At 38.4% G+C, this 19,597-nt stretch overlaps 1 protein-coding gene across 3 annotated transcripts in view; it reads left to right on the top strand.

Annotated features, from left to right (window-relative positions):
• The window catches only part of LOC140458097 (IQ motif and SEC7 domain-containing protein 3-like), a 401,191-nt gene that overhangs the window by 305,145 nt on the left and 76,449 nt on the right, over positions 1 to 19,597 (top strand). For all 3 annotated transcript variants that reach the window (XM_072552166.1, XM_072552168.1, XM_072552167.1), the window contains exons 8-11: positions 627 to 766; positions 8,692 to 8,817; positions 10,761 to 10,860; positions 14,877 to 15,038. In XM_072552166.1, the coding sequence (XP_072408267.1) occupies positions 627 to 766; positions 8,692 to 8,817; positions 10,761 to 10,860; positions 14,877 to 15,038 (528 nt within the window). The remainder of the gene's footprint in view (positions 1 to 626; positions 767 to 8,691; positions 8,818 to 10,760; positions 10,861 to 14,876; positions 15,039 to 19,597) is intronic.

Genomic DNA, 19,597 nt, shown 5'->3' with positions numbered 1-19,597 from the left:
ACTGCTCTCCAGGCTAATGATGAGTCTGGAAGCAAGTTACAGCAAGTTAAAGATCATTTGACATTAATGAGCAGAAGGACAACACAGCAATAAAACCACCCACACGAGAATTCTGGCTGACAGATTTGGATATAACACAATTGCAACAGTGCAATTTTAATTGGATTTTTATGAAATGGAATTAATTTTAACTTGGGATTCGTTCCACTTGAGTGAGTGCTCAAAATTAAAGTGAAAATGCCATTGGAAAATGCCCTAACCAATCAACAGGAATTGGATCATTACCATTTGTTGTTTAGAATCATAATTACCTGACCTCAGCCCTCTCCCTCCACTCTTACCTCAAGCAGAAGAAGTGACTAGTAAGTATAATACTATATTTAACTGTAAAAAAACCCTGTACTTTGAATCACTGCCTGAATAGCTGAGAATGAGGATCCTTCCAGCAAGATTAGTTTTAAAAAAACTATTTTTCATGTCTGTGCATGTCCAACATTTATTTTCAACTATCAACATGTTTAAATATACAGACTGCAAAAGTGGATAATTTATCTTAAAATTGAATCCAACTTCCTTGAATTTACATAATATTCCTGTCTTCTCATCCTTTTCCATTCACTAATGAGGTGTGGATGATGGAGTGGACATTCCTCGTGAGATGGTTGTTGGTATTTATGAGCGAATTCAACAGAAAGAATTGAAGTCCAATGAAGATCATGTGACATATGTTACCAAGGTAGAAAAATCAATCGTGGGGATGAAAGCAGTAAGTTCACTGAATTTTATTGACTACTTGTGTCTCTGTTATAACTTGAGAGGAATAATAGTAGTAAGCTGAAGTTTACTTCTTCCAGATTTTATTTTTTCTTTTCATGCCCTTAACAATCAACTTGTTGTCATGTATCATCTATAATAACAATGATTTGGTTACTGGCTTTTCTCAAGTCCCCTGCTTTGCAGCTGGATGAGAGTTTTCCCTTTAACTCTCAAGGTGAAATATCTGACCTCTCTGTGTCAATTCTTCCAGTGGTCTGGGTGAGAGCTGAAGGAACACATCCAACTGATGGCAAAGGTTTAGATAGATTTTGCCTTTGGGAAAAAAAATGTGTACCCTCACACAATGAGGAATGTACTCTTCCAAAGGAAGTCATTGCCATACTTCCAGAAGGAGCTCTAAGGAATGTAATTTTATTACATTATACTTTACATCGTCAAAGCTACATTGGGAGAAATGTTCTATCAGGGTGCCACTATAATACTGAAAATGTGTTGCTGGAAAAGCGCAGCAGGTCAGGCGGCATCCAAGGAACAGGAGAATCGAAGAAGGGCTTATGCCCGAAACGTCGATTCTCCTGCTCCTTGGATGCTGCCTGACCTGCGCTTTTCCAGCAACACACTTTCAGCACTGATCTCCAGCATCTGCGGTCCTCACTTTCTCCTGCCACTATAATACTGCCTGCACTCCCAGTATGGAAACATGATAGTGCCTCCCCATCACCCCCAAAAGAGAAGGCTTCCTTCAACTTCACAGGCCATATCTTTGCTCCTATACATAGGAACATAGGAATTAGGAGCAGGAGTAGGCAATCCAGTCCTTTGAGCCCCACTCCGCCATTTAACATGATATGGCTGATCTTATCCTAGTCTCAACTCCACTTTCCTGCCTGCTCCCCATAGCCCTTTATCTGGCTTTTCATCAGGAACATATCTGTTTCTTTCTTGAATCTGTTGATGGATTCTGCCCTGATTGCACTCTGGGGCTGTGAGTTCCACAGATTCATAACCCTCTGACAGAAGTAGTTTCTCTTCATCTCAGTTTTGAATCTATCCCCTCTCACTCAATATCCATGACCTCTTGTTCCATTTCAGTTCAAGAACCTGGTACTTGTGAAACATTTTCTTCCACTGCCAGCTGTGGATGTGACTGGTAAATGGGACCTTCAGTTGTTTTATCATGGCTGCTTAACTCATTTAACATGGAGGCAATATAATGCTCATGCTTGCTTGAGGCCATAATATTCATTTCATGTTTTTGGACAATGAATGCCCTCCTGATGAAGTGCAACTTGAAGCCAAATAGGGAGCATTACTGAATTAGTGGTGACACATTTAATGCAAATGACCTGAGCAGGATCTCAATTCCAAGATATTTATTCAATCCTCAAAGAAAGAACACAATGTTACTCATCCACTTTGTACATAATGGCAGCCATTTATTGTGCAGTTGAGTTTTGATCCAAAATGGCAAGGTTCCAACATTGTGTTTCCATGAGTGATTTGCAGGTTCTGCATATGAAACACAGATTCCCTCAGACTCTTCATGTTCTCCTTTCTGTTGCTTCCCTTGTAGTTCCAATGAACCTTTTACCACCCCCATTTCAGTTGAACCCCTTTGTATAATCATTAATGTACCCACTTTATGTCCAGAGAACATGACATTGGAAATTCCCATGCTCTTGTTGGCCTAGCACCTTGTCTTGTAGAGGCCAGAGCTACCGTAACTTGTACCAACCCCTTTCCAGAGCTCCCGGTCCCCTCCCATTCACTATGAAGTGCAAATATGTGCAGGTTAGGTGGATTAGCCATGTTAAATTGCCCCATAGTGTGGAGGCTAGATGAAATGTTCAGTCACATGGATAGGTTAGGGGGCTGGGGCTGTGTCTGGATGGGGTACTGTTAAAGAGTCAGTGCAGATTCAAAGGCTGAATGATCTCTTTCCATACTGTGGGGGGGTGGGGCGATGATTCTATGAGGTTGTTCCCTATGCTTTCTAATTTCCCCCATTACAGTTACTCAATAGAATGAAATCTATCCCAAGACATGAGCTGCCTACTTTCTGCAGAACTCCATGGATGGCCCTCTAATAAGTTCCTTAGCCGTAAGCCTCAGGACTCACTATGGCAGATCCTCCATATTGACTTGCTGGGACAGTTGCAACTGACCACAACTGACTGATGTCTCCACTGCACTCGGATGAAATGAAGGGTTGAGGAGATAGGGGCCATGGAACATGCCATCTAGGTTCTTGATGGAGAAGAGGAGAATGGGAAGTGGCACATACAAAAGGTGATTTGGGACTTTAAAAGATGCAAATAGTTGGAAACAATGGGGTCACGTCTCAGCAATGAGATTTTGAAATCATCATTTAAAGCCTGAGGAGAGCATTAGGAAATTATTTTTCAACATTGAGAATTTGGATTTTTCATTGTCACCATGTTTTACTATCTTTTTCGCCATCACTCATACCTTAGCAGGAAGGGAAAAATTCTGCTCTGTTTCTGACACTTTCCAGCTCAGATCTGGAAGTATTTACAAAATGTTCCAGTTTGCCAGTCACTGTTGCTTTAGGCAGGGTATGGGCTAGGTGGGGGAACTAACGTTTGTTGAGAATGTGTGTTTCAAGGAAGCTGAATATATCTCCCTTTCTCTTAGAAAAGTAGGCAGAGTGGGCTTCGATTTTGTGAGGATTGAAAGCTTTCCCATGATTCAGAGTGACATTGTCACGCACACATACACACACACACACACATATATATTTCTCCTTATATTCAATCATCCATTAACATTCTCTGCTTTAATGCAAACAATATCAGTTTTCTAGTTTCTCCACATAATTAAAACTCCTGATCCCAGAACAAAATTGCCTACTTGCTCCTGCATTTTCTCCAGAGTCTTTATCTTGCTCAGCTATATCTCACATTATTTTTATGATCACCTGAATGATGATAAAGATTCTAAATATCAATCTATATTCCCTGGGCCAGAAGGTATAGGTTCAAGTCTCACCTGTCCTGGAGATATGTCATAAAATATCCTAACAGCTTAATTCAAAATAATTTCTACCTAACTTCTCGGCATGAGTTCCCAGTTATTATCATCCAAGAGGGCTGTAAGGATGTTTTGGTATTCAATTATTATATTTGTATCAGTTAAATGTTTTATGTAAGTTAGAGTAGATGACATTGTGATTTGCACTCACCTGGTCCAAAGTGTGTGATCCTGACACTAGAGGATATGAAATTATCATGGTCCACTAACTGTGTGTTGTGGTACTAGATTGTAATTGTAATTCTTACCTGTATTTACATGTGGCAGGGCTCTCTGCCTATCTCAAAACCTCACCACATTTTTCCCTAAAACGTTCATTAATTGGAGACCAAAAGAGATTTATCAAAATTGGCAGCGCATGTTTTTGTGGAAGATTTAAAATACAGAATGGAGTTTTCTTTTAGTTGTCAAGATATTTGTGATCTGAAAGAAATAAGTATTGCGATTCCATAAACCTGAACACAATTTCATTTCGTAGTTTTGACTACCCCAACCTGCCACTGGATTTACAAGCTTCTTAATCTAATGCAATACAAAACAGTTGAGATCATTGCTCTTTTAATGCTCATGAATCAAATCCAGCCTGTGGGATTTGCTTCAGACCAATGCAATCCAGGTTAAAAATCTAAAGTATCAACTATTCAAAACATTTTATGACCCATTTAAGATATCCAACACATTCTACTTGCTTCGTGGCCAATAAAGCAGTCTTTCAACTTTTATGAACTTCAGTGTATCTTATTTACAGGCAGAAACAAAATAATGGAAAATAAAAACACTTGCCCTTGTACATGTTACCAAATTGACAAAACATTGTAAGTGTGTTGTAGAATTATTTTCTGGTAGAATTATAGATTGTTTGTTGTGTTGGCAAACAGAAATATTTATGGTAAAGTTGCTATGTGTTTAGTGTTGTCACCAATCTAATATGGCAAAATGCATGAGCATTGAATTTTGTACTAAATAACATATAGAATATTGCAGAAAGTAGGTTGTATAAGTAATATTTACATTTGAAGTCAAATAAATTAATTTGTAATTAAATCTGAATTATATTTGGATTAAGATTTGGAAGAACTTGCTTTTCAGAACCTTCCACTTTCCCATGATGAACTTGTTTTGATGTTTGTACTTGTAGGATAAATATTGGCTGGTACACTGGAATAATGCCATATGATATTTTACCTAACCTTGAGAAAGTAAACATGTCTGTAATAATCCCTGTAGAGATTGAAAATTTTTAATTTGAACTTCCAATGAATAAATAAATGGATCATAAACAATATTTCAAGGTTTAAGACTTTTACTATATCACCCCAGCTAAATTAACATGGAGTATACATTATTTAAGTCAACAACCTATTCTCTAAACTACAGAAAAGATTGACAAAAATTAAGTAGGCTATGTCCAAATTGTTGCCTATAGGTTAAGCTTTACTCTTAAATGGACAATTTGTTATCCAGGAACTAATCCAAAGCTATTCTTAGGTCCTTTATTCATTTCTCTTCCAAATAACTACCACTCCAAGAATTGACATCTACTATAATAGGTGAAATTGAAATTCCTCCATTTAGCTAAAGCTATGTGATCCTTCCAGCTACATTTAAGAGCTTGGTCTTTTCAATCCAAGCATGAGTTTCCACTTCAAGTTTGTATACCTCAATCCTTGCTACCTCAATCCTTCTGCTGTCTCCAACTCTGCCCTCTGATTCTTGCCAATTCACTCTGTCTGAAATATTCAGTGAGATTTAGGAAAATCTACATTTTATAATGCCTTCCTATGGACTCCCACACCTGAAAGCCTATCTTCTCGGGAATATGAATCATATAGTTCTTTTAGCCATGTGGAAATGCTAATTAGCCATTCTTGGAACCCCCTACTTCATTGTAGCTTGGAATTAAATCAACAAATTAAAGTATAACCATTTACAAAGACTAGCATTCTTAATATCACAGTGGATCTTGGAAATGAAGTTTACCCACCATTGACACAGCTTTTTTGGCCATTGTTTATGGATGTGAATATTTTGCACATTCTTCCATGTAAACATCCTCGTACACCGTGGGGCGGCACGGTGGCTCAGTGGTTAGCACTGCTGCCTCACAGCACCAGGGACCCAGGTTCGACTCCAGCCTCGGGTGACTGTCTGTATGGAGTTTGCACATTCTCCCTGTGTCTGTGTGGATTTCCTCTGGGTGCTCTGGTTTCCTCCCACAGTCCAAACATGTGCAGGTCAGGTGCACTGGCCATGCTAAATTGCCCATAGTGTTAGGTGTATTAGTCAGAAAGAAATGGGTCTGGGTGGGTTACTCTTCGGAGGGTTGGTGTGGACTGGTTGGGCTGAAGGACCTGTTTCCACACTGTAAGGAATCTAATCTTAATCTTTAACACCTAGCCACCAGGCTGGTCAGCAGAATTCAAAACAAATCGCACAACCTTCATCCCTCCCTTTTACCATAAATGAATCAATCAGTTTAAAATATAAAAATCTTGTATTTGTAAAATTCTCATTAAAAAAGTTAGAATCTTCAACAATGCAGCTCTCTCTTTTGCACTAAAGTATCTGATTTTGGGCTTATCTATGATATAGATCATAAAACCACAGCCTTCCCTCTAAGTAACAGGAGTGCAACAACTGAGCTGAGGCTAGCACCAGTTGTTCAATAGCTCATCACTGATGCTGAAGTATGACCAGTTGTTTAATGAATATTGTTTATTTTGCACAGCTTGAGACATAAAAGTTTATGTCAGCTAATTTATCCTACTGAAATCCTATATAATGTAGAACATGAGAAGTGATTTGATTCAATGGAACTCAATACAGTGAAAAGTAAATGGAAGTTATTTTCTACCAACTGAATTCCCTTCAACTTTGAAAGCAGAAATTGCTTTTATCCAATCCCATTTCCTCAAACCTGTGCATTGGGAATGAGATTAGTTTGGTCTGTTAAAAGGTTATTGAGTTGTATCCACTGGAACTCAATACAAGGTAAGTAATTGGGAATTTGTGCTAAATTTACAGGTGTGTACTGGAAGTAATTTGGTCTTTGAGAATTCCATTTTGAATCAAAATTCTGCTTGAAATGTCAAGTTAATGGAAATCAACTTCACATAGTGATAATCTTGAAAGGATCTGCAAACCACAATTTTCTGATATGGACTGGGAATTAGGGTGAAATTGAGGCAACATTTAATACTTTTTAATTTGAGATTCTTTCAATGCTGGAATGAGCTATTTACAAGGATGTCTTCCGACAGTTTCATTTTTTAAACAGAAATTTATGGCTTCAATAGTTAGCTAAAGCTTCAATATTTCACATAAAAATGTTGAAAAAGGAACATTATGACCAGGCATGCTTAATAAAATTTTACCAGCCCTTTTGAGATGGACTGTGGAGTGAGATGGATGGGAAAATGATGGTCAAAGATTTCAGAAAGGAAGCCCTTCCATCACCATGTAATATTACCAAAGGTGAGATGGCAAAGGCACATAATTAGGTACGTAATTAAACTATTGATGGTCATCCACCACACCCCTTATCCAGTGAAAAGTCCCCTGGATTCATCAAAGTCCGCCTCCCAGTGGCTTCCCATGGTTACAGAGAGTTTAATGAGATTCCATGGCACATGGCAGAACCCATCAGGGGCAGTGACCACTCCTGTGGGCCTGAAAATGACACTGGAAGCTTCATCTCCTATCTCTAGAACCTGTCTGTTTGACCCTGGCACAAGTCATTCTCTGATGACCCTTTGAAGGTACCTTGCTATGAGGCACCCTCTCCTTCCCAAGCAGCCACCTCTATACAGAGAGAGTCGGTGTATTTGATGTGGGATACCAACCACTACCAACTTATAGTTGGTGTGACTTACTGCCATCATGAGAATCTTAATGAGAAGAGGCTCTTGTCTAAAACACAATGTAGTATATTGCAAGTTAGCAGTCAGTCTGAAGCTACGAGGAGATTATAAGTAATGAAGCTTGTTTCAGAAGGTAATGGTTCTGCAAGGATTAATGTTTGAAACTGAATGCAGTTCCACCTAATCTAATGATATCATACTGGTTTAAATAGGGATAACCTTTAAAATCTCTTGGAGTGAAGCGGCGGATCTTGTGGAATGAAGACTTAGATCCTAAGTCCTCAGTGGTACATACAGCCAACTAAGAGACAAAATCAGGTCACTTGGTCCTTCAAGCCTGCTGTGCCATTCAATAAGATCATGGCTAATCAGATTTTCCCTCAATTCCACATTCCTGCATTTTGCCAATAATCTTTCATCCCCTTGGTAATCAAGTATCTCTCTACCTCTGACTTAAAATTATTTAAAGTCCTGCATCCACTGTTTTTTGAGGAAGGGAATTTCAAAGATTCAAGCCTCTGAAAGAAAAAAACGTTCCTCATATTTGTTTTAAATGGGCACCCCCATAAAATATTTATCTTACTAATCTAACTTGTACCTGCAGTAACCTACATTGTGATGAAAACAAGACCCTCTTCTTGTTAAGACTTAATTGGTGTCAGAACGAGACCAACCATAAATCGTCAGTAGTTGCTATTCAGAACAGACAACCGTCTGTATTCATGGTTCTGCTGAGGCTGCTAGGCTACAGCAGCTTAGAGAGGTGGGCAGCCACTTTAAATGATATAGAGATTCTGACAGCATGTTAATTGTCTGTGGTTGGGTAACGCATTACCATGGTTCACTTACCACATGCATGGGTTCACAATGCATAATGTGCCAGTAAAACTCCAGCCTATTGACTGATTACCTGCGAAAGAGCTACTCAGTTACTGGTTCCTAAAGTGAGCTGTGAGAATCCTCTTCCCAGCTTCCAGCGCTAACTCATTGGTGGTTTTCTTAGGCTCTTTCAGTTCCCCACCGGCGCTTGGTTTGCTGCAGTCGGCTCTTTGAGATCATGGATGTCAACAAAGCACAGAAGCAGGCAGCACATCAGCGAGAAGTTTTTCTGTTTAATGACCTTGTTGTGGTAAGAATTTCTCCTTTAGTGTATGGCAATGAATGGTAATAACTACAGGCCTGAATAAACAAATATTGCATACATGAAAATACTCCAGCTATTCAATACAGTTTTGACAGTGTGTGTTAAACATTGGTTAAAACCTAAAGGGATTGCTATAACCAGTGCATGAAATGGTATCATTAGACTCAGTCCTTCTTTTGGAGTTTGATACATTTCTGTGTAAACCAATGTTCTTTGTCCAAATAGCTGTACCTTACATTTGAGCTTAGATCTAGGAATGGCACCAAAAATGAAAAAAAAAATCATACTTTAATATCTCAGGCTTTTTCCAAACTGATGTCAATGTCACTAGCACCATTAGATAACCTGCTAAGCATTACTGAATCAAGTAGTAGCACTGGGCATCATTTACTGCACATTTCTAGTCTCCAACATAGATCTCAAAATGGGTCAGAGGCTGACTGTTCGGGAACAAGAGCTGTTTCCAATAATCATTGCTCATCTTGTATATTAAGAAACCTTGTACAGATGCTGAACTAAGATAGAAACATAGGAACAGATGTAGGCCATTCAACTTGTCACACCTACTCTTGATTTAATACATTCAAGGCTGATCCAACTCTGCAATGCTTTTTATCCACCCAATTCCAAAACCCTGTGTACCAGTGGTTCAGAAATCTCTCCATCTCTATTTTAAACAACTCCAAAGACTGAGATTCCACAGCTCTCTGGGGTAGAGAATTCCAAAGATTCACAACCCTCTCAATAAATAAAAGTCCCTTTTATCTTGGATTTAATGATATCCCCTTTATTGTTGTCTCCTGGTTCTAGAATCCCCCACTAGAGGAAATGTCTCATCTGCATCTAACTTGTCTATCCATTGAAGTATTTACTAAGTCTCAATGAGATCACCGTTCGTTATTCAAAACTCTGAGAATACGGATCCAGTTTGCATAATCTCTCTTCATAGGACAGTCCTTCTATCCCAGGAAGAAATGTGATGAACTTTTGTTGCACTCTGTCTATGGCAGTAATATCCTTCCTGAGGAAAGGAGACCAAAACTCTAGATGCAGTCTAACCAAGCCGTTAGAAAATTGAAGCAAGATTTCTCTACTTCTGGTATCAAATCCTCTTGCAATAAAGGCTAACATTCCGTTAGTGTTCCTTACAGCTTACTACACCTACATATTAGTTTCAATGACTTTTCAACAAGGACACCTAGGTCCCTTTGTACATTTACACTTGCCACTCTCTTACCATTTAAGAAATACACTGCATATCTGTTCTTTGTACTAAAGTGGATAACCTCACATTTTTCCACATTATATTCCAAGTTTCTGTCTACTCACCAAGCCAGAAGCTCCTCCAGTTGCTGTTTTGCATCTTCCTCACAGTAAGTCGAATCGAAATCTTGCCTCCTGATAGAGCACACTAGTGATATCCTGAAACAAGTTTCTAGAGATCTTGGAATCCTGACCTCAAATAGCAGCAATGACAGTGTGTGAGATTTCAGCACAGGCTCATGATTGAAGGCCACACTGCAGCTGTATAGAGCTGCGAACATTGAGTGACTGAGTCATCAAGATGATCTCATGTAAATGGGCAAGTGAACTCCTCTACCTTGCCCAATATAATATGGAAGCTCACTGACAGTGCAACTACGGAGCAATTGCTAATGCATGCTTGTCAGTCTGCTTCAGGCTAGGCTGGGGATTCCATCACAGTCAGTGTGTGATACACACCTCCTGGAGAGCTGATCCCTGTTTTCTCCACTGGCTGTTGCTCTTGTTCACCTATGTTTGGCAACTCATTCAATGTAAGTCCTTCTAATTCTTTATTACAGTATGTGGGATGGCAACTGCTTTTGAATGTTAAGGCCTTTGTGATATATCATTACACATGACTCCATTCAAAGAATTTATTTAATCTTGTAATCTATTGCTTACAGATACTTAAACTGTGTGCAAAGAAGAGAAGTTCTGCTACGTACACTTTCTACAAGTCTGTTGGCCTTCTAGGAATGCAGATTCATCTGTTTGAGACTGAATGTAAATATTTTTAGCTTATATTACTTCTTGTTCGGTTAAAGCACGGTTGTGGTTCCCAGTCTGTATGGATGTAATTAATGAATTAAGGTTATTTGTGACTCTTTACAGTCTGAAACAGATGGAATCAGTTCAACTGCCTTTATAAACCCCTGCTCATTGGAAATGAAAACAATCACAACTTGTAATTATATAGAGTCTGTAATGTAATAAAGTCTTTACAGGAACTTTAGAAAACAAATTCAGGAGAAGAGCATAGTTGGCAAATCTTTTATTCTTTAATGGGATGAAGGTATTCCCGGAAAGACCACCATAATTATCGTTGATCCCAAATTACCTTTGAGGAGGTGTTGGTAAGCCATCTTCTTGAACTGCTGCAGTACAAGAGATGCAGGTAAACTCAAAGTGGAATTCCTGGATTTTGTAGTAGTGATATGAAGGATTGGGGTACAATCCCAAATTAGGATTGTGTGTGGCTTGGTGGGGAACTTGTAGGTTGTGGCCCATCCCCAGATCTTTGGTTTTTGCTCTTTGTAGGTGACAGAGGACATGGGTTTGGAAAGAACTGGTGTAACAATATTGATAAACTGCAGTTACTCTTGTATATAGTACACACTGCTGTTACTGTGTGTTAATGGTGGAGGACGTGAATGTTTAACTTGGTGGGTAGGGTGCCAGTCAAGGGGCTGCTTTGGTCTGGATGGTCTGAGATTTTTGACTGTTGTTGGAGCTGCATTCATTCAGGTAAGTGGAGAATATTCCTTAACACTCCTGACTTCTGCCTTGTAAATGATGGACAGGCTTTAGGGAGCATTGAGATGAGTTATGTAACACGAATATCCAAGATCCGACCTGCTGTTGAACCCACAATCGTTACAATGATGATGGATACGGATACAAACTAATCAAATCATCTGATTGTTATAACTGCGACCTTCCTTGGATTAAAATAGCCTTGAAAAGAAAGAAGCATGTACCTAAAATGGCAGCAATGTTCACCTGACCAGAGATTGGGGCAAGTAGCATGATACTGATAAGGAATAAGATAATTTGTCTCCTCTAAAACAGAAGCAGGTAAACTGAGTCCGCTTTAAATTTGTGTGTCTTGTTTCATTCACATCTGCATGATAACTTCACTTATTGGGAGATAAAAAGACTCACCTGCCACTTAGCCAGCTCAAGAAGACAAGGGAGATAGACTCTGGAATACACACTTAACTATATTTCAACAACTACATCCAAACAGCACAGCAGAGAGAAATACATGGATTCATAACAAGAGAACCAAAATACTATCTGTGTCTCTTTGTCTGTCTGTCTGTCTGTCTGTCTGTCTGTCTCTCTCTCTCTACCCCATCCCCCCTCCTCTCACTCTTTAATTAGCTGTGGTAACGAGCTGTGTCACCTTCTAGTGAATTACATTTTAATTTAAACATGGTAGCTGAATGCTAAAAGTCAAGTAAAAATATTTGTTGTGACTGAACAGAAAGGGTTAAGATGAGGCCAGCCAATTCCTTCTTCTCACTTAGCATTAACACAGACAGTATTTATATAGCTGGTAAATAGTGACACTCAGGATGTTGATAAGGGAGATTCTACAATAATGCCACTGAGTAACAAGCAGAGGTGGTTAGATTCTCCTGTATATGTGTCAATCATTAGCTGGTACTTGGCACAAGTTTTACTTGCCACTTACCAGCTGAGCCCGAAGGTTGCCTAGGTCTTACTTCAGTATCTGAGGAGCCGCAAATAGTATTGAACATTTTGCAACCCTCAGTGATATCCTCAGTTCTGACCTGATGAGGGAAGGAAAGTAATTAATGAAGCACTGAAGACGATTGGACTGAAGACATTGCCCCAAGGAGTTCCTGTAGCAATGTCCTTAGACTTAGTTTGGCCTCTAACAGCCAAATCCATCTTCCTTTGTGCCAGGTATGATAAAAAGAATATTTCCCTGATTTCTATTAACTTCAATTTTGCCAGCTTTTTGGTCTATATTTGAACCAAGGCTGTCATGAAGTCAGGGACGAAGTGGCAGTACTATTGCCAGTTTCATTGACTTTACACTGCAATCTGTTAAATCAAGGCTTTAATAAGTGCACATGTTCCCAAAACAATTCACTTGCACTTATGAATTCATTATTGGAGACTGTTACAATAAAACTTAACACTTTTTGATTATTACAATCATTAGCTAATTCTGAACTTTGACTGCAAAATCAAATGAAAATTCACATGAAAAATGTTCCCAAAAAAATGTGTTGTACTTCCACAATGCAGCTTGTCGCAATTCATTCTATTTCAAGTGGATGAAACGTAGACCCCTTGAGTCTTTTCTATAAATCCATAAACTGACTGTCAGCCTCAACTCTATTTTCTGCCCAATCCTTGCATCCCTTGAAGTCCAAAAATCTATTGATCTCAGCCTCCAATATATTCAACAACTGAGATTCCACAGTGTACTGGGTTAGAAATTTTCTAACATTTCCAGCCCTTTGAATGAAGACATTTTGACTCACCACAACTCATTATCCTGAGATTATGCCCATCAGTTCACTTGTGGGAAACAGCAGTTAGTAGTGGTGTCACTCGTAAGTCTGAAACTTATGGTATCAAGTCCCACTCTAGGACATGCGTCCAAAAATCAAGTCAAAATCTCCAATACAGAATTGAGTGGGAATTACACAGCCAGAAATGCCATTCTTTGGATGGAGGTAAAAGATCCCATGAGATTATTTTAAAGAAGAGTACAGGAGCTAGCCCTGGTGTCCTTAAATCAATACTATCTCTTCTATCGGAAAGAAAAATCAGTAAAAATTGTGAATGATATGTACGGGTCTATTTTGTCATCCATATCTCAACCTGGAGGACCAGTACAAACATTTCCAAGTTTTAGAAACTTTTCTTCTGGATAACACTTCATTAATTCAGTGTTACTATTACTTTTAACTTTGACTCATTGGACATTTTTCATCTTGGAACACTCTTACAAAGTTTAGGGGGATCAGTCACAGTCATTATCACCTCTACAGCTCAAGGCATTTGAGGTAACATATTCGCCTGGGCTGAGGATTCCTTTTTTAATTAACATATTTGGATGTCTAAGGGCCATCACATTCTTAGGTGGGACTTAAACATGGAACTTCTAGGTCTGAGGTTGGTACAATATCATTGCACCACAAGACCCCTTTGGATTGAGGATTAGTTAAAGGATTAATTGATCTTTGGATGGATGTACATTTTTGGCATTTTATAAATTATAATACTGTGGGTGTTTAGTAATCACGTACATTGAAGACTAAGCTTGATAGAGTTTTAGATATTACGGAAATCAAGGGGTGGAAAGATAGACTTGATCAAACACTCCATCACTCCAAAACAGTTGTGCCTACTCCTCCATTCTTCAGAGCAGCTTCAGAATTAGTGAGATGTTCCCATTTGTCACTGTCGTATACTTTCTGTTTCTAGCAGATTAATGTGTCATATCTGAACTGCTGCTTTTTAAATACAACAAAAATTGGCAGAAAATTGCTACAAATTGTTGATTGCCTATATTAGGTAACTGTGATCATGATTTCCCCCAAAATTAACAAATACAGATGATAATGGGGTCTGAACAATCTCCACAATCCAGGGCACATTTACCCACTATGCTGTAATCACACATCACCTGAAGATTAAGATTTCATCTTTGTTACATTCAAGAAGGGCTGGGGGGGCTGACTTGTTAAACAACAAGGTTTCACTAAACTGTCCCCCACCCAAAATGGCTGATGACCTAATGATGATGTCATCAGATTGGACTCTTAAAGTGACACTCTCTCAAGTTATAGAAAATGTACTTCTGTAGGCATACCCTTTTAGGTATGTTTAATTTTACATCACGTTTCATGTTGTGCAAGTCAAGATTAATTGTTTCTGATGCACTCATCTACTCAGAAGATGCACAGAGCAAGCTAATCATAAGAATCTGATAAGGTTATTTACTTGTGCTAATGGATGTAATTTTTCTCTGTTAGTTTATCCTCATGGGATCACTCTTATATCATCTGCTTCTGGCTCGGAGAAGAAGCAGGCACTGAGTTTCTGTGCACAGAGTTCAGAGGAACTACAGAAGTTTGTGGAGGAGCTGAAGGAATCAATAGCAGAGGTGACAGAGATGGAACAAATACGAATTGATTGTGAGTAGCCACATTTCCTCTGATTGTTTCTGCTGCAAATACATTGATCTGTCAACTGGGTGCAGTTGGTAAACAGAAAGCTTTTGTTCTTCAGCTGTGTAATGATTGATTTTGGACTCACAACTTCTTTGTTCCTGAAGTTCCATAATACTGCAGAAAATTGTGTGAGGTTATATTTCTTTAGTTATTAAAAATTCATTGAGTGTGTATTTACCATTTTGAAACCAAACCATAGTTTGGTTTCAAAATTGCAATATTTGTAAGGGTTTTTTGACTGTACTGAAAATAGCTCAGAATTAAGTTCAGAGGAAGGGTCACTAGATCTGAAATGCTAGCTCTAATTTCTCTCCACAGATGCTGCCTGACCTGCTGAGCTTTTCCAGCAATTTCTGTTCTAGTCCATTAGTACAGATGGATAGAATGCTGGAGGAGAGTGTGGAACACACATAGTGCAGGAGAAGCAGGTTGTCTGGTAGAATTATTCAAAGCTAAGAAATACAAAAAAGCAATAAGCACATTGTATACAGCACGTTACATTCAAAGTTCAATGCTACTTTTAATACTCACATCACAGCATTATAAAAGCCATCTGCTCACAAAACATTTTTAACAAATGCAGTATCTTTTGACAACATTGTACTGTCACATTATTTTATAGAATACAAATATTTTTAACTGATGTGTGATAAATGGAATATGCTGTGTTCCATATCCATCTCAGTAAACCTTTACGAGATATGGTCATGATACCATTACGATATTAGAGCATGTGACCTGAGGGTATAACGATCTTGACTCTTATCATTCCCTGGGATCACTGAAAGCATGCCCCTCTGCATAGCTTAATACTAGCCCAGACGTCAATGTACCGGTGAATGTAATGTTTGTATATAATAGCTGGCTGTAACAAATGTCAGTTGGGATCATCAATGGCATGATATCCATGCCCAGTTTCTTATGCTGCAGGATATCGCATATGCATTGCCGCATCAGGTAAAACAATGATATCATTATTACACGTGATCTGAAAGTTGTGAGGTCTCACACTTCATCTTAACAAGAGTCACTTGATGTAACTTGAAGACCTGCTGATAAAATTTTGCTACTGCTCAAGGAAAATTTATATCAGAATATTCTACCAGTATTTTAAAAGTTACTCTTTCTTATTTCCTTTAAAAGTATATATCATAGAGTTTACAATTTTCTCCCATGGTAAAACTAAATAGAAATTAAACTGCATGTAGTGTGATATATTGTATATATCCTCTATACTTCCCAAAGGATGACAGGAATAGTAGTAGGTCAATCAGTCCCTCAAGCATGTTCCAACAGGCCAAATAGTGCTGAGATGTATCTTAACTCCATTCACCCATCCTAGTTCTGGAACCTTAATACTTAATGCCTCATAAAAATAGAAGAACCTCAGGAATTAAACCTTTAACTGATCACCAGCCTCGGCAGCCTGTTAATGAAAGAGTTCAAAATTTCCACTGTTCTTTATATAAGGGATTGCCTTCTGACAGTACACCTCACTACCTAGCTCTTTAGGTGAAGCCACCTTGTTCTACAGTCCACCCCCCCCAAAAAAAAATGATGGTTTCTCTCTACCCACTCTATCATCTCCTTTAACCACCTGCATCACATCACTCCCTAGTCTTGATCTGCTGAGGGAATATAGACCTACACAAAATGTAACCTGTTCTGATATGTAGCCCTTGAGGCTTCTATCCCTAGTATCACTCTGATGAATCTGCATTGCACTTCTAAGAAGGCAATATATTCTTTCTAAGGTGCATTGACCAGAAATTATTGCAGAATTCTAAATGGGGACCAACCAGACTGGTTACAACTATTGCTATTCTTCCTCCCTGTTGTGTGATGCCTCACAGTTCATATGCAGTACACTTTTAAAAGATATGCTCATGATATCATCATTATACACGACTTGAAATTTACAAGGTTTCACACTTCATCTTAACCAGGGCCACTTGATGCAACTTGAAGACATGCTGATAAAATTTTGCTACTGTTACTAACTGCATAACTTAAAGTTAGCCCAGATCTGAAGTGCATGTGCCTGTCATATGTGTATATGTCAGGAGCTGTAATAAATGACTTTGAATCTTTCAAGACCACATTAACCATGTCTAGTTTTTATGTTCGATGAGCTAACAACTAACATAGGCATTGCATCGATGCATTAGATACAAATACCCTGCTGCAGGCAAATTGTACATTATAGTTGCAGATGACTCCCCTTTCTATTCCTGTCCTCTTGGAATAAAAGCTAATATTTCACTAGTCTTTTGTTTAATATACCTGTTCACTAGATTTGTGGTTCTGTATTTGTGCCCCTTAGTTTCATTGCTCCTCCATAGTTCCTAGCTTCTTGCCCTTCAGAAAATGCCCTGATCTCTCTTTCTCACGTTCATGTTGAATGGCCTTGCATTGCTCCACATTGAACTTCATCGCCCACAGTTTCCCCATCTAATCTTTGACCGTCCTCTTTGCAACGTTCTCTCATCTACTCTGCCATTTAACTTAGTGCCTCCATCAAATTTGGATTTATAGTTCTTTATTCCTATGTCTCAGTCATTTATCAATACCGTGAAAAGCTGAAGCCCCAATCTGTTGAGGTCACTTAAAGCTGGTGCATGCATACAAAATGTAATCAAAAATAGCTAAGGGAAATTTAATCTTTATGTTTGAGGCAGATGGAATAAAAAAAGTTGAATGATGACATTAGTTGTACCTGGTGCATCAGTTTTGGACACCAATCCTCAGAAAAGATATATTGGCATTGGAGAGGATACAGTGCAGATTTATTAGAATGGAACTAAATTATGATGACAGGTTGCATAAACTTGTTTTCTTTATACTTAAATTGTTGAGGAATGATCAAATTGAGATGTCTAAAATTATAAAGTAGGTATTTCCTCTGGTGGGGAATTTGAAAGAAGTGGGCATTATCATAAAAATTACATCTTATCCATTTACAAGTCAAGTGATTGATTAAGAACCTATTCACAAAAAGGGTAGTGTAAATCTGGAACAAATTCAGAATTTGTGGTATTGTTTTGTCTGTAAATTATGTTTGCAGTTTTATACTACAGTACCAATAAATTATAGACTGAGAAATTGGGAAAAGTTTCAGCTGTGTCAATAGACATTTTTTATAGTGAGATGGATAAATCTTCGTTTACTTAAGGGCATCAAGGGATATGGAGCAAAGAGAGATTAACAGAATCAAGATATAGCTCAGCCTGATCTGATAGACTGGCAGAACAGGCTTGAGGGATTCATGATCTGAAGTTTTTTATTATGAGATGGAGTTAATAAATGTTTGTACCAAAGTGCATGAACCTTTATTTAGCTGTTTGATATTTAAAAGATCTGCTTGTATAGATATTGTATCAAAACTTCCTCATAAATAAAAATAAAATTATGTAATGTTCCCACTTACTCCTGAAAGAAGATACAGATTGAATTTTAATTCTCCTAATTTATCACTGAGAGATTATTTTTAATTCCTTCTGGATGTTAGTCACTGCCATGTTCAACATTCACAAGATTGTTTTGATGTGAGACCTGTTTGTTATCACTGTTTTGTGGTAATGTTTTGATGTCTGTAAAGTATATTTGGAACTTTATACTATTTACAGTACCAATGAATCATAGACTGAGAAATTGGACAAATTTTCAGCTGTGAGTCAGCAATGTACCTGAGGTGTCATCTCATGTCAAAAACAGAAATGTGATTAAAGACAGCAAGCTGTGACTGTCACATAGTTACGGTGAAACTTGTCTAAATGTTTGACACCAGAATTGTTTGCACAAGTGTGTGGAGAGGTGTGGTTTTAACATTTCAAACAATTTCTCACCATAAACTGTGCAAGCCCATGTACCAATGTATGCCTACATTTCAGCCAAACAATCTCTTATGATACATTTTAAACCACAGAAATTTGGCAGAATGAAAATGGAAGCATCGTTATATTTGCTGACTTCTGTTAGTCTTTATCTCCAAACTACCAGATGTATGGGTCATACAAAAGACACTTAAGGGTCAATAAATGGTATTGAGAATTTATTAAAAGTCATCAACTGTAGCATTTGGTTTGACACACTGTTGGTGTAAATACAGCAGAGGTTCAGAGTTTGTCAAATGATGGTGGAACTGCACCTGGCCTGTAAAAGATGCTGGCATCTCATCGTTATAAGATGCTGGCACTGGAATCTATCAAGCATGCTAGAAGCGTCTCATGCCAATTTTGTGTACAAACCCGTTATTCTGGACCTCACAGCTTCTGTCAATGCTGCCTCTTAAACATTCTAGCTACACGTACATTTTGCTGCATGAGGGTCATTTCCCTACTGTTTTCTGCCCAAACACCTCACCATTTGGAGAGGAATTTGCAGGGAGAGACATTCCTGTGCACCTGCTTCCCTCTGCTCTTGTCCTTTTAGATGGCAGAATTTGAAGCTTTGGAAACTTAACTAGACCACACATATAAATGCTGTGGCTACAAGAGCAGTGCAGATGATGGGAATTCTGCATT

The sequence above is a fragment of the Chiloscyllium punctatum genome, chromosome 32, assembly GCF_047496795.1.
Source record: "Chiloscyllium punctatum isolate Juve2018m chromosome 32, sChiPun1.3, whole genome shotgun sequence".
NCBI classification, from domain to species: Eukaryota; Metazoa; Chordata; class Chondrichthyes; order Orectolobiformes; family Hemiscylliidae; genus Chiloscyllium; species Chiloscyllium punctatum.
The sequence above is the reverse complement of the archived record's forward strand: the minus strand, read 5'-3'. Positions and strand labels throughout refer to the sequence as shown.